Source organism: Salvia splendens, chromosome 5, assembly GCF_004379255.2.
Source record: "Salvia splendens isolate huo1 chromosome 5, SspV2, whole genome shotgun sequence".
Taxonomy (NCBI): domain Eukaryota; kingdom Viridiplantae; phylum Streptophyta; class Magnoliopsida; order Lamiales; family Lamiaceae; genus Salvia; species Salvia splendens.
Genome location: NC_056036.1, coordinates 21833910 through 21849575, shown reverse-complemented (window position 1 = coordinate 21849575; position 15666 = coordinate 21833910). Strand labels below are relative to the sequence as shown.

Below are 15666 nucleotides of genomic sequence, written 5' to 3'. Positions count from 1 at the left end.
ATTTTATGTCCAAATATGGTAGATTCTAAATGTGACTCTTAAACTGAGACGGACTTAAATGACAAAATGTGACTCTTAAACTGGGACGGAGGGAGTAGTACCTTTTAAAATGACATGAATTTTAATGCAAAATTAATAAACTAAGAAAAAGATAAATGAAAAAGTATGTAAGTGAAAACGCATGTTTAAGCTATCATTCCTCTCTAATTACATGATACTCTCTCCGTCCCACTCAAGATGACCACATTCTCGAGTTGCACGAAATTTTAGAAAGTGTTTTTAGGTGGAATAAAGTAGAGAGAAAAAGGATAGTTGAATATTTTAACGAGAAGAGATGAGAGATGAGGTTATTTTCAAAATTGAAAAGTGATCATCTTGATTGGGATAAATAAAAAAAAGAAAGGTGGTCATCTTGAATGAGACGGAGATTTTAGATAATCTTCCTAGAATATTCCAATCAACGGAGTACATGCAACTTGAGGTAGAGTATCATTTCCCTTGACCGCAATTGGAATTATAAATATCCTTCACCCGCCTCGCTCAAATTCGTTCAGTTCGCCGCTCTTTTTCCTTCAGTTTTTTTTTATTATTTAATTCTCCCGGTTTAATTCCGGCGAGCGTGCTACCTAGGGTTTCGCTCACAATGGCATTGCTCTCAGATCTGGGCACCGAGATTGTGGTTCCGGTATGCGCCGTCATCGGAATCATCTTCTCGCTCGTGCAGTGGTTCTTCGTCTCCCGCGTCAAGGTCTCGGCCGACCGCGCTGCAGACGCCGTGTCCAGAAACGGGAAGAATGGATGCGGTGACTACTTGATTGAGGAGGAGGAAGGCATTAATGACCACAGCGTCGTTGCCAAGTGCGCCGAGATCCAGAACGCCATTTCTGAGGGTTAGAGCTGTTTCAGATCTCTGTTGAATTCGCCTAGATCTGCGTTTTGGTTGTTTATATTGTTCCTTTTGTGTGTCAGGTGGTTGTTTCTCTGCTTGCTCGCGTCTTTATTTTGAGCTCTGTTTTTTGCTGCTGCTGGTTCGAATAGTTGAACTTTAAATTTTTTTTAGCTTGTTTTGGCTAATGATTTTCTGATATAAACCGAAACTTTGTTAGCTAGATGAATGCGTATGAGAATGATTTTTCAGATGTTTGCTTATCAGTGAGTTGTTATTGAAGTTCGCCGTTTTATGGTTTAGGCTATTAGATTATTATCAGTAAGAACACTGTTTATGGCCAAATTAATAACAAAATTAAAATTTCTCCGTTGAATTAAGTTCCGTGGTTGGCTTGAAACTTGAAAGTTGGATCGTTAATTTATGATCACCGACAGAGGCTCTATGGTTTAATGGAGGCTTGAGGTTTAACCTTTTACTTTTACTATTATGATTATTTTTTTACTTTTCTGGGTACCTTTTCTCAATATGATTTATTGTCTTAGCGGCGGATTTCAATCATAGGGTCCCATGCTCTCGCCGATTTATGGTTTCTGCGCTGTGGTTGAATCTGTCTCTAATATATACTATATGCGGTGGCATTGATAATAGAAATGGATCTGATTTTCTGACGTGATTGCCTCTGCGGTGAATTCTATATTCCCATCTGGCACCAAGATCTTGGGAAGGTACAGTATAATACTCCCTTTGTCCCCAAAAAAATAAGGAGATTTAGATGACAGCAGAATTAACGCATAATTGATAAGTAAAAGAAATGAGGAGAAAGATAGTTAATATAGTATTGGTAGATAGTGGGACCCACATTAGTGTTTAATGGTGGACTCTAGTGGTATAAGTTGTGTATATAAATTGATGTATATGTGTAATGAGTTTGGAAGAACTTTTCATAAAAGAAAGTGAGATTTTTTTATGGGACGGATGAAAAAGGAAAGTTTTCTTATTTTTATGGGACGGAGGGAGTATACTATTGCAGACTCATCTTCAAGGGATAATAACTAGGGGAGTTGGTTTCTTATTGTCTTACACCAATAAAAAAATCAAGTGGCACATCCTTAGTACTCCTAGTATTTAGTAAAAGAAGAATACTTTATAGTGGTACCTGTATTGAATATTTGGTGCTTATGATCCTCAGATCTACTCGAACACATTTTCTTTGAGAAAATAGCTTAGTTCATGGCGGAAAAACATTTTTGTTAATTCCTCGCACCACCTAAATTGTTTAATTGACTTTGGTGAGTTCCTGTTCTCCAGTTAAAAATGATAAAGTTCCTTTAGGTGGGACTGATGTTATTTCTGGTTTTACAGGTGCTACATCTTTCTTGTTTACGGAGTACCAATACGTGGGAATTTTCATGGTTGCTTTTGCAATCCTTATCTTCCTTTTCCTGGGTTCAGTTGAGGGTTTCAGCACAAGTTTCCGGCCTTGTACTTATGACCAGGAGAAGCTTTGCAAGCCTGCTCTTGCAACTGCTATCTTCAGTACAGTTTCCTTCTTGCTTGGTGCCATCACCTCTGTCGTTTCTGGTTTCCTTGGGATGAAAATTGCAACCTATGCAAATGCAAGGACAACATTGGAAGCTAGGAAAGGTGTTGGGAAAGCTTTCATTGTTGCATTCAGATCTGGTGCAGTTATGGGTTTTCTGCTTGCTGCTAATGGCCTATTGGTTTTATACATTACCCTCAATCTATTCAAGATCTACTATGGTGATGATTGGGAAGGACTTTTTGAGGCAATAACTGGATATGGTCTTGGTGGATCCTCCATGGCCTTGTTCGGAAGAGTTGGTGGTGGTATTTACACCAAGGCTGCTGATGTTGGTGCTGATCTTGTTGGAAAGGTTGAAAGGAATATTCCAGAAGATGATCCTAGGAACCCTGCTGTAAGCCCCTTATTCATCACTGAAGCTAATATTTTTAACTAGAGTTTTATACTGATGTCCATTTATTTTTCCTCAGGTGATTGCTGATAATGTGGGTGACAATGTTGGAGATATTGCTGGAATGGGGTCTGATCTTTTTGGTTCATATGCTGAAGCATCTTGTGCTGCTCTTGTTGTGGCTTCAATATCATCTTTTGGAATTGCACACGACTTCACTGGAATGTGCTATCCGTTGCTTATTAGTTCCATGGGCATCCTGGTCTGCTTAATCACTACTCTCTTTGCTACTGACTTTTTTGAGATAAAGGCTGTCAAGGAGATTGAACCAGCATTAAAGAATCAACTTATCATATCTACTATTCTTATGACCGTGGGAATTGGAATTGTCACCTGGGTTTGCTTGCCATCATCTTTCACAATCTTCAATTTTGGTGTTCAGAAAGATGTGAAAAACTGGTAAAGAATACTTTTATTTTGCTATGGTACCATTGAATTTGTACTTCTCTAGTGCATAGTTGCATGTCATTTTTCTAGGTCATCAACCTTTACTGTCTGTCTCTCAAGTTTAATCTTGGCATTTGTCTGGCTCCAGTTTTGTACAAACTAACTCATCATAACATTACAGGCAGCTATTCCTTTGCGTTTGTGTTGGACTTTGGGCTGGACTTATCATTGGATTTGTGACTGAATATTACACCAGCAATGCCTACAGGTGCAAATATGTCTGTCTATTTCTTTAATTTTATTTTTGATTTCTTCTAAAGATGCGTGTTTAAACTTTATTAATGTTTATGTGCAGCCCTGTCCAAGATGTTGCTGATTCTTGCAGAACCGGTGCTGCAACCAATGTTATATTTGGTCTTGCCTTGGGATATAAATCAGTCATTATTCCCATTTTTGCCATTGCAGTTAGCATCTTTGTTAGTTTCACATTTGCTGCTATGTATGGTATTGCTGTAGCAGCTCTGGGAATGCTAAGCACGATTGCTACTGGGTTAGCCATTGATGCTTATGGCCCCATCAGTGACAATGCGGGAGGTATCGCTGAGATGGCTGGCATGAGCCACAGGATTCGCGAGAGGACTGATGCCCTTGATGCTGCTGGGAACACCACTGCTGCTATTGGAAAGGTATGCAAATAATATTGTTGGGAATCTGCCAATTTCATTGCCGCATCATCATGCTCTCTACACGTGCACTTGCTGGATGTTGCTCACGTTACTAAATTTCTTAATTTTGTTCCCAGGGTTTTGCCATCGGGTCTGCTGCACTCGTGTCATTGGCACTTTTTGGTGCCTTTGTGAGCCGTGCAGGAATTTCTTCTGTTGATGTGCTGACCCCTAAAGTCTTCATTGGATTACTTGTTGGAGCTATGCTCCCGTACTGGTTCTCTGCCATGACCATGAAGAGTGTGGGAAGCGCAGCTCTGAAGATGGTTGAGGAAGTCCGCAGGCAGTTCAACACCATCCCTGGTCTCATGGAGGGTATTGCCAAGCCTGACTATGCTACATGTGTTAAAATATCAACTGATGCTTCGATTAAGGAAATGATCCCCCCTGGTGCGCTAGTCATGCTCACACCCCTGATTGTTGGCACCTTTTTTGGTGTCGAGACCCTGTCTGGTGTTCTTGCTGGCTCACTCGTTTCCGGCGTCCAGGTATGATTTATCCTTCTCGTGTTGAAATTTAAGGTTATTTCCTTCAGACTCATTTCTACCTTCGTGCAGATCGCGATCTCTGCATCCAACACCGGTGGTGCATGGGACAACGCAAAGAAGTACATCGAGGTAGCCTCCTGCTGTCACTAGCCTTCCTCGTATCTCCAGTTTAGATTGGTAGTATATTTTAACAGTCGGGTGGGTGTATGCATCTTGTAGGCTGGTGCTTCGGAGCATGCAAAAAGTCTGGGACCTAAGGGTTCCGACCCACACAAGGCGGCCGTGATTGGTGACACAATCGGAGACCCTCTGAAGGACACTTCAGGTCCGTCGCTGAACATCCTGATCAAGCTGATGGCAGTGGAGTCACTCGTGTTTGCTCCCTTCTTCGCGATTCACGGCGGTCTGCTGTTTAAACTCTTCTGAAGAACCAAATGGCAAATTGTACGAGATAGGTGGTTTTATTCTGATGATGATGATAAATGAATGCGATGGAGGAGGTTATAATCTAAATCAACGACATCCATTTGATGGCATATTGATATAGCTTTCTAGTTTTTTTGGTTGATTGTAATGGGATTAATTTTGGCGGGCAACATGGATCCCATTGAGGTTCATGCTTTTTCTTTTTCCTTTTCCAGATATGAATCTTCTTGAAATTTTTTAGTGTGAAGCATTGGTTCTATTGTAGCACCTCGGCCTTGTCTTCGGAGTTGTTTTTTATATGATCCTCATAATGGTATTTGAAATGTTATATACCAATATTACCAAAAAGAAAATGAAAACTATTGATGTTTGTTAAATGTGAGTAGTGTTCATGGTCATGGAAGGTGGTGTTGTAAATGCTAAGTAGCATATTGATACTATACATAGTAAATGTATTATTTCAAAACAAACTGTGAAATTATTACTCCCTCAGTTTGCGACTAGGTGTTCTGTTTTTTCATCTTCGTCCGTTCGCGAATAGAGGTTCTGGTTTATATTTACTAGTATAAATTGTAAAGAGGTCATACATTCCACTAACTTATAGTACTATTCACATATCAGTTAAACCTAATATATACAGGTGGCGGGACTGATATTCCACTAACTTTCTTCCACTTATTTTTATTATCATTTCTTAAAACTCGTCCCAAAAAGAAATGGAACTCCTATTCACAGACGAAGGGAATACTTGCTATCAGAAGCGGACCTAGAGAGGGTTAGGGAGGGGTATGAAACCCCATATATAATCCGCGGACCTAGAGAGAGTTAGGGAGGGGTATGAAACCCCATATATAATCCATATTAACAATATTGCCAACAAATTCAGTAGTGCAGTTGGCTCATTTTTATTATATACTTTTATATTTCAGAGTTCGATTCTCAGAGCATCTCCAATAAGAATAGCCCAGTCATAGTCCAGCTACAAACTCCTCCTGCCACATCATCAACACTAAAACTCCTCCTGCCAACATCATTAGGACAAACAACTGGACAAGCAATAGCCCAGCCACAATAAACAAAATTATTAAAAACAAATAATTAACAATCACACAAAATACAGAATTAAATTTACGACACATATACGGGAAAAATTCAATAATAATATTAAAATTTTTAAAATACATTAATTAAAAAAAAGTACATTAACAAAAAAAATTTACATTAATTTAAAAAAAACTCCTACTCCACGCACGAGCCCCCCGCCTCCGCCTCGCCGTTGTCGTCGTCGTGGTCGCCATCGTCGCCGTTGTCGCCGCTATCCGAGACCCCCAAATCAGCGGCATCTGAGCCCGCGTCTGAGCCCCCCCACCTGTGCCGCGGCGACAGTCAAATCGGCTCGCATACTCACGAGTAGTGCGTGAAAAAAACTCTTCTCCTCGGGGTCATTGGCATTCTTCCAGTCAGATATGACCTTGTACATCTGAGCCCGCGTTTGTTGACGCGCCCAGAAGACGAGGTCTGCTGTCAGGCTGCCAACAGTGGGGGATGGCGACTGGACCTCCTCGGACCTCTGGCGAGCCCGTTGCGCCCGCCTTTGACCAACCAGATGAGTGCGGCGAGTAAACGCGGGAGGGGACGAGGTCTCCTGAGCATCTTCGGGGAGGTCGTGGGGACCGCCGTTGCTGCTGCCGGCGTAATCACCGGTATAGTTCAGGCGCTGCTTCTTCGGCCAGCCAGCATCGACTCCTGCCCAAAACTTCTCGGAGTCCATTAGTACCAGGTAACAGTTCTAGTAGGTGAACTCCTTGTAAAGCTTGGGCACGGGGAACTCTTTCTCCTCCATCCTCCTACAGTCCTCGTCAGTTTGGCCACTGGACTGCATTCGGAGGGCGTTGGTGTACAAGCCCAAAAATTGGGAGACCCCTTGCCGGATTCAGTCTCACCCCTTCCGGCACTCCTCCCCGCTGCGTGGCCTCCCCTCCGGGCAAAATGCATTGTAAGCTGCTGCTATCTTAGCCCACAAGTTGACGATCCTCTGATTGTTCGAGGCGAGGGGATTATCACAAACACTCACCCACGCCTTGGACAGCGCGACGTTCTCTGCGTCCGTCCACTTCCTCCGTGCCGAGCTGTCGTCACCAGCTGGCTGCGACGACTCGCCGACCACCCTCTTCCCCTTCTTCTTCTCGGGCTCGCTCCGACCCCGCCCTACTCCCCCCGTTTGAACGGGAGTGTCCGCATCCCCGAGATCTAGTCCCAACTCCTCTAAGGAGAAGGTCTCAAACCCAGTGAACTGCGTCTCCGCTGGGGTCGATGTGTGCGAAGCAGCAGTAGCAAAATCAAGACTGGGGCGATAGACGTTGTCCCCCCCGGCGTCCCCTGCATCCCCGGGTACCCCTGGCGTCATCTGCATCCCGGGTGTACACCCCGGCATCATCGGCATAGGGGGTTGCATCCCCGGTCCCCCCTGCCCGCCCGGAACCACCGGCCCGCCCTGCATCGCCGGACCCCCCGGATGCCACCTCGGGCATCATCTGCTGCCAAGGGTAGTAGTACCCGAGCATCGGACCCCATCCACCTCCCGCGGGTACCGTCGGAGTTTGAGACCCGCTCGTCCCTGGAGTAGGCTCGTTGTTGTGCTCCATTTCGCGTTGTTGATCTTGTACAGAAATTATGATAGAGAGAGTACTCGTTAAAACAAGTGGTGCAAATGAAAATGACGTGCAGATCGCGTATATATAGTGTTTCGAAAATTTTAAAAAAAATCCCGCTCGCCGATCGCTCGCCGATATGGAGCCTGCAATGGCGGCCAGGAGATCTTCGAGCGCTCGAGAATCGGCATGCGCTCGCTGTTTTTTCTCGCCGATTTGGCGCTCGCCGGCTGCAATGATTCGGCGAGCGGACCGGCGAGCGCCAAGAATCGGCTAGCCGGTGCGCTTGCCGCTATTGGAGATGCTCTCACAATAGAGCAATTACTAAATTATTTCTTACATTTTATATTGATTTTTCTATTTTATATTTTATATATTCTTATTTATACGACTTTTTTGTTCAACATTCTACATAGTTTGCTACAATTTGGAATTCAATTCAAGTCTTTCTTTCTTTTCTTCAATAATTTATGTTTTATTTTATTTTATTTATTTTTTAAAACTCATTTTTTGGCAAGTTTTTTTTTTACGTTTGTATTGCATCTATCAATAATCACCCTACACATGTCTCTAATAATTAATTCTCTAATTTGTCGGCACTAATAATACCATAGTACTAGAACCGAACCCTGATTTGGACTCCCACTATCAAAATCCGGGTCTGCAACTGCTTCCTAGAGTAGGAGTACCACGGACAAATGAAGTTATAGATTCAAGTATTAAGCACACTTGACACTAAAGTAATTAATTCGTGCAAACTCAAAAAAAATCGTGCAACCTCGGCTTTTAGTGCATCAATGGTGCATTAACTCTAATAAACACTTCACATATGTGCCACATCTAATTTGAAGCATTATTAACACTCACAATTCATAGGCCATGAGTACGAAACAATCCTTCACTTGGTGTGAGCATCAATAGCTTCTCATTTTCGGTACATGTACGACCATATAACACATTGCAACCGATTGGTATTCGTTGTCTGCATTATCGGTGAAATAGAAATTATTGGTGTCATCATATGGATACCATATGAACATGACATATTTGGAAGATACAATAATTGAAATATAAAGAAGACTAGAAGTCTAGAATTGTGATGATGGGGAGTGTGATATTTATAGATGGATGTAAGATTTTTATAAAATACTGATATTAACAATAAAATAAATTTATTTTAATTTAAAATCAGTTAATATTGATTAGTTTTGGGATTTCTTGGCCGTTCTAGTTTCTTTGGGCTAATTAGTTTTGGGCTTTCCTGGCCATTCTGGTTTTTGGGTTGTATTCTTAATATGGAGTACTTGTTTTATGAATAATAAGGATCACCTATAACATCTCATACTACATTCCCTATTACACACACAAATATCAAAGGCTCAATTTCAACTTGAATTAAGATGTTAAATATACTTACCATGGGGAGTGATCAATTGCTAATTCACATTTTAGTTGCTAACTACAATTATTTAAAGACTATATGAATTAAAAGATCTAATGATCTATAATTTGTCACGTGTAATTTCGTTTTTCATATTTTACTATTAAAAATCTAAGATTAACTACCACATTTAGGGTTTTGAATCGTAGTGTCAATATAGTGTATTAAAGATATAAATACAATGCATTGAATATGTCAACACAATTTAATATTGACATTGTACATAAATTATGTTGACATATTATGTTATCTATATTAATATTAGGTTGTTTGTCGAAAAATAAAAAATTTATGATTTTTTTTTAAAATTTTGACATCGGAACATATGCATGTAAGATCTCGTTGGAATCCTTATAAAATTATCTTTAATTTGATATATGTTGTGTGAAAAAATAATTTAAATTGAGATAGTTATTATCATTTAAAGTTTTGAGATATTTTTTAAAAGTTAGTTATATTTAACTTTTTATTAATTGACATTAATACCTCTAATTGATTTTTTTTACATTGTATTGATACACGTGATTGTATGATCTTGTACCTTGATTTAATGATCCAAAGCCAATCATTTAGTTGTAGTTAGCAATTTAAGAATGAGTTTGCAATATAACATACTCTCTTGCCATATTAATACCAAGTAGCCGAATGGGAAGTGTTATATTGCTAACTCAATACTTAATTGCTAACTATAATTAAATAATAGCCATTAGATATTCAAATCAAAGGCCTATATCATTAGCCCCAAAATGTCAATACGATCAACATAAAATGTCAATAAGGGTATTAAGGTCAATTTACAACAAATTAGTTGTAACTAACTTTTGAAAAATATCTCATAACTTTAAAATGCATATAACTTTCTCTATTTAAATTATTTTTTCGCACAACATATATCAGATTAAAGATAATTTCATAAAGATTCTAGCGAGATCTCACTTGCATATGTTCCGATGTCAAAATTTGAAAAAAAAAATTGAAAATTTTCATTTTTTTAACAACAACAAATGTCAACATAGTATATAAAATATGTCAATATAATACATGTTGAATGTCATTCTTAAAGCAATGTGTTGACATTCTCAAAGCATTGTGTTGATATTTTCAAAATACTATATTGACATTTTCATCCAAAACCCTGATTTGGTAGTTTTTTTTTTATCTTTTTCGATTTAATTAATAAAAATGAAAATTACACGTGGCAAATTTTAGACAACTAGATTTCTAAAATCCTTTGGTCTTAAATTAATTGTAGTTAGCAATTAAATGATGAGTTAACAATTGATCACTCCCCATAGTCGAAGTATATACCAGATTAGCAACCAAGAAACTAGTAGGCAGTAGCAACTTGCAAATTTAGTTGACATTTATCCTTCTGGTTGCGACAGCTTCTGGCGCGAGAGTGTTTTTGTAACACCCCCTCCGGTGTCTACAGGCCGAATAGGTAATGTCACCTATCAAGTATGGCAATTTAAAATTTTCATTTTATGAACCAATCAAAATAAAATATTTAAATCTTTATTTAATATTTACAATTACAGCGGAAATAACTTAGTATAAAATTTAGTACTAACATGCTACAACTAACAATTAGAAAGATCTATCACTAATAGAGCTCAGTGACCCGCCGAGGATGCAGCGCTGAGACAGACATGAAGAAACATCAACTAGTACTCTCCAATGCCGACTATTCTGTAGCACACTCAACACTTTAGCCAAAAATTCTCTTCAAACAAAATCATACAACTTAAAATTCTAAAAATTCTTATTATTGTTTTATTTAACAATTATTACCACATCTATCATATCATTATCATCTTATTAAATTCTAACATAAATTGGGCAGCATCTCTCCATTACCAACACATGTCAGTAACCAACAATAAGCAATAATAACTTATTCATTGGCCGATCATATCAACGTAAATATACCAACAGCCAAATCTTTACCAACGACGTTGAATTTTCCAACTATATTAACAGAAAGTGTATAGTAATACGAATCTTCAATCATGTCATAAATATTGTCAGTAAGTTCCCAGGTTTTCAATATTTATATTGTAACAGAATCCATTTTCACGTATAAGAAACCTATCATATTATAACAGATATTCCAAACAAACTCATATATTATCATACATGTATTATCACATAATCGTCATGTATGTTTGATTGACACCATCACAAAATTTCACGTATAGCCCCTTTATGTGCTTAGTGATAGACTAGGATACGTGGGCCATATCAGAAACGGAATCAGATGCAGACACAGATTTTGTCCTCGAGAGGACCCCGCACATACCACTTGTTTAATCAGATCACAGATAATCAGATCACCCAAGAGAGTGCCTTTCAGACAACTCAGATATTAGAAAAATCAGATGATAGATAAAACGATCCTCACTTCGGTTATCCAGAAGACGAGTGATCATAGAACACACTCAAACACGGGGCATAATCACATTCAAGTATACTTTATTTTCGATAATTTCCAACACAGATAGATCACATATCATCATATGTAGATTAGGCATCACACATATAATCATATTTATATGCATCTCATCAACATATATCTTATCATGTTTACCTTAATACCCATTTCCACATTTATCTAAATATCTTTAGAGTTACAATCATATTCTTCCCTTTTCATATTTCATTACCAAATCATTGAACACTTCTATCTTATTTTCATAATTTACTTCATAAGTCTTTTATCACATACTTAATAATAATTTATCAAGACAATAGGTCATATAATAATCACATTAAAGCACATAAGAGAATTAGGTCATTTAAGGGCGGAGCATGCTACCTGGACGTTTGTTTCCAAACCTCTTCTTCTCGACTACTCTTGTTCTTCCAATCCTTTTCTTCCCTTTGGGCTATCGACGAGAAGCCTCTCCCTTTATTTACTTGATTTAGTAATATTTCACCAATCACATGCCCGATTGCTGACGAACTCAACAAAACTAGAAGGAGAAATGTGATAGAGAAAGAAGGAGAAAGGAGTTGCCGTTTCTGGGGAGGAAGTGAGGAGAAAGAAAATGTGTTGAATTATAAAATATATTCCAACTTTATTTTTTTGAGGGAACATCATTTTTGGTCCACGAACTTTGCCAAAGTATCATTTTAGGTCCGTGAATTTTGAAAATATCATTTTAGGTCTGTGAACTTTGAGTTAGTATCATTTGAGGTACTTTTTCTATTTCCAAGTTTTTTTGGACGAAAATACCCTCAATACCTTAAAATGTATATATTTTTAATAAATTTATCATATACTCATAATTTTTTATAAATATTTTTACAATATATTTTTGACAAATTTTCTAAATATAATTTGACCTTAAATATTATCACTTAATTTTGTGACATACAAGTAAAATTGCTTCTTCAATTTTTTATATTAATTTTTTTAAATTGAATAAAGAACTTTTCTTTAATAATAAAAAATTGAATAAAGATGTTTTTATAAATATCTTTACAATATATTTTTGACAAATTTTCTAAATATAATTTGACCTTCAATATTATCATTTAATTTTGTGACATGCAAGAAAAGATCTTTATTCAATTTTTTATTATTAAAGTAAAGTTCTTTATTCAATTAAAAAAAATAATATAAAAATTGAAGAAGCAATTTTACTTGCATGTCACAAAATTAAGTGATACTCCCTCCGTCCAGTAATAGGAGTCTCGTTTTTCCGTTTTGGGACGTCCGGGAATAAGAGTCCCGGTTCTACTTACCATATTTGGACAATTTAATTACTCTCCCCCTTCTCTCTAATTTACACAATTGCCATAAAAAAACACCTCCCACCCAAATTTAATTTCACTCTCTCACCCTCATTCTCTCACCCACACTCTCGGTCACCGCCCTCCTCCTTCCCAATCGCCGCCCTCCTCTCCCAATCGCCGTCGCCGCTCTCTCAATTACACTCACCCCAACCCCAATTTTTCTCGCCACTATCTCAATTACACCCACCCCAATGTGTTAGAGCTCCCCTTCCACTCCGACGCCGACGTCCAGATCGAGGACACGCCGCTGTCGATCCGTTTCACCGCCGCCACCGACGACATCAGCGGCGACGTGTCCGCCGCCTACGAGGACCTCCGCTTCTCTCTCTCAACTCTCGCCGGGATTTACAGATTCGATTTTTTTGGTTCCACTTTTGGATTTTTTTGTTTGGTTTGTTGGTTTTGGAGTTGAAATTGAAGAAGTTATGGGTTCAATTTACAGATAAAATTGATGAGTCATTTTCGAAAGTTCTGGGTTCTATTTGATGAGTTTAAATTTGATGAGTTGAAATTTGAAGGGATTTTGATTATGTTGAGTGTAAATTTTAAATTCAGTTTTAAATTGTGTTTGTGGCAGCAAATTGAAACTCCAGTAGTGAATTGAAATGTCATTGTTATTAATGCAATTGAAACAAAAATGCAATTGAATTGCCTTGAATTATTGGAAGCATATTTGATTGGCAGCAAATTTCGATTTTTGGCAGAAATTGAATTGAATTAAATTGTGCAAGGAAGACAAAAATTTAACACACTTGAGGTGGGTCCCAAATTCCACTATCACACACCATTTATTACACACTCCAACAACTTTCTTAAAACCCGTGCCATGGAGAAATGAGACTCCAATTGCTGGACGGAGGGAGTAATATTTAAGGTCAAATTATATTTAGAAAATTTGTCAAAAATATATTGTAAAAATATTTATAAAAAATTATGAGTATATGATAAATTTATTAAAATATATATACACTTTAAGGTATTGAGGGTATTTTTGTCCAAAAAAACTTGGAAATAGTAAAAAGTACCTCAAATGATACTAACTCAAAGTTCACGGACCTAAAATAATATTTTCAAAATTCACGGACCTAAAATGATACTTTGTCAAAGTTCGTGGACCAAAAATGATGTTCCCTCTTTTTTTTTTTATATGTGGTAGTTAGGACATTTGTCGCAATTTTGTTTAACCACACATTCCTCAATTTTCTAGAATTCTCTTTTAATTTCCACAACAACACTTTGGAGTCATTTCACGTCCAAATACATACTTTTTTTAAAAATAACAACTATTTCCATTTTTAGCCGTTCCTTCAAAATAAAAATTTTAGAATATTTCTATTTTAGAACATGAACCTCACAATCCAGTAACTCTACTTTCACTACTTTTTCTCTTCCTCTCTTACTTTACTCACTTTTCTTTTTCTCTCTCTTACTTTATCAATTCTTCTCCTTACTTTATCAATTGTGCATTAAAACCCGTGTCGTCTCAAATGGTTCTATTTTTTAAATACGGAGGTTGTACACAATTTCGTGCATTATGATTTTGATTCTACAATTAAATCTAATTCATTGAAAAGACGAAAATACCCTTACTCCAAATTAGATTAAATTCAAATGTCTTACTCAATATTACTCAAATTACACTCGTAATAATTCCAACACTTACTTTTAATAACTTTCTAGATATATAATTTAATGTTTTTTTTCATTTTATACACGAATTCTAAGAAATTTGCTCTGATTTTCGACGGATCTTTGTATCGTTAATTTACATTCTGATAAAGCTCTATTTTAGGATGTTACAATTTTCTTTAGTGTAACTTATTAAGACGTATTTGCAAAGTAGAACAGGAGACAAATGGAAGAACAATATCTTGATTCTATACACGAGAAATTTTCAAAAGATTTGAGATTGAGACTATTATTCGACGGAGTCAATACATGACACACTCGTCGATATCGTCTAGCTTCACATAAAAATTGTGTACACATTATAGGAAAAGATTGATCACCTTACTAATAATAATATTATGTTTTGAAATTTTAATACCGGATTATATGAACCTAGCAACCCGCTTAAATTGTATGGAGGAAAGAAACTTCCAGCAAGTCACTGAGTTCGAACTCAGTGACCCGTTGGAGTTTAGACATTAGAGCACCTGCATTGGTGCTCGATGCTAAGGCAGGCTGCCGTGCCGACGGCGCGGCAAGCAGCTGCTGCCGCTGTGCTCTTGCCGACGGCACGACCCTGCTCGATGCATCGAGCACCTCCATGTCATTGAGCAGGCTGACATGTCGCGTTCTGATTGGCTAACGACAATGCCGTTGGCATTTTCTTTATTTTAAAAAAAAATTGAAATATATTAACAAATTGATTTTAAATTTAAAAAAATTATTTCCCAATTACAATAAAATATATCCAATTTTCTCCACTTTTAATTTATTTTTCATTATTTTTATCCCAAAATTCACATTTTCATCTGTAAATACCCTCATTTCCACACAAAAATCTTTACACCACACTACACAAAATACTTCTCTCATCAATTCTCTCCAAATTTTCTCATCAATTCTCATCTAAATTTTCACTCTTTCACTCTTGGATAAAATATCCGGCTCCGGCGATCACCCCTCCGACTCCCATGAATGGAACCATGAATGGTTCGGCTCATCGCCATTCCCTAATCCGGATACGGATTTCTCACCCCCCTCCTCAAATCTAAGGTTCGCATATTCCGGGTGGCTACCGGCCTTACCCGGTGGACGAGCAAGATGCCCAGGGGCAATACGGGTGGGCTCCCAAAACTAGCACAGGAGGGAGCGACCCGACGCCACCGGCCCTCCTCCTTCTCGCAGTGTCCGTGTATGGA

General features: G+C 38.0%; 1 protein-coding gene across 4 annotated transcripts; it reads left to right on the top strand.

The window, feature by feature from the left end:
* Nucleotides 1-539: 539 nt before the first annotated feature.
* LOC121805061 (pyrophosphate-energized vacuolar membrane proton pump 1) lies at nt 540-5176 on the top strand. 4 transcript variants are annotated; one of them, XM_042204813.1, is made up of 10 exons: nt 751-890; nt 970-1028; nt 1451-1614; nt 2252-2826; nt 2903-3282; nt 3452-3538; nt 3626-3956; nt 4073-4483; nt 4553-4612; nt 4703-5176. In XM_042204813.1, the coding sequence occupies exons 4-10, from the start codon at nt 2299-2301 to the stop codon at nt 4907-4909; spliced, it is 2004 nt and encodes a 667-aa protein (XP_042060747.1). In that variant the 5' UTR covers nt 751-890; nt 970-1028; nt 1451-1614; nt 2252-2298; the 3' UTR covers nt 4910-5176. The 4 variants fall into 4 exon arrangements, with proteins under 4 accessions (XP_042060745.1, XP_042060747.1, XP_042060746.1 ...); XM_042204812.1 differs by having other exon boundaries at nt 970-1614; XM_042204811.1 differs by lacking the exons at nt 970-1028; nt 1451-1614 and having other exon boundaries at nt 540-890.
* The last annotated feature ends 10490 nt before the right edge of the window (nt 5177-15666 follow it).

Coding starts and splice junctions, on each gene's coding strand:
- LOC121805061 (XM_042204811.1), top strand. CDS start 644: ATGGCATTGCTCTCAGATCTGGGCACCGAGATTGTGGTTCCGGTATGC. Junction 3,283..3,451: donor CAGAAAGATGTGAAAAACTG/GTAAAGAATACT, acceptor ATAACATTACAG/GCAGCTATTCCTTTGCGTTT. Junction 3,539..3,625: donor TACACCAGCAATGCCTACAG/GTGCAAATATGT, acceptor GTTTATGTGCAG/CCCTGTCCAAGATGTTGCTG.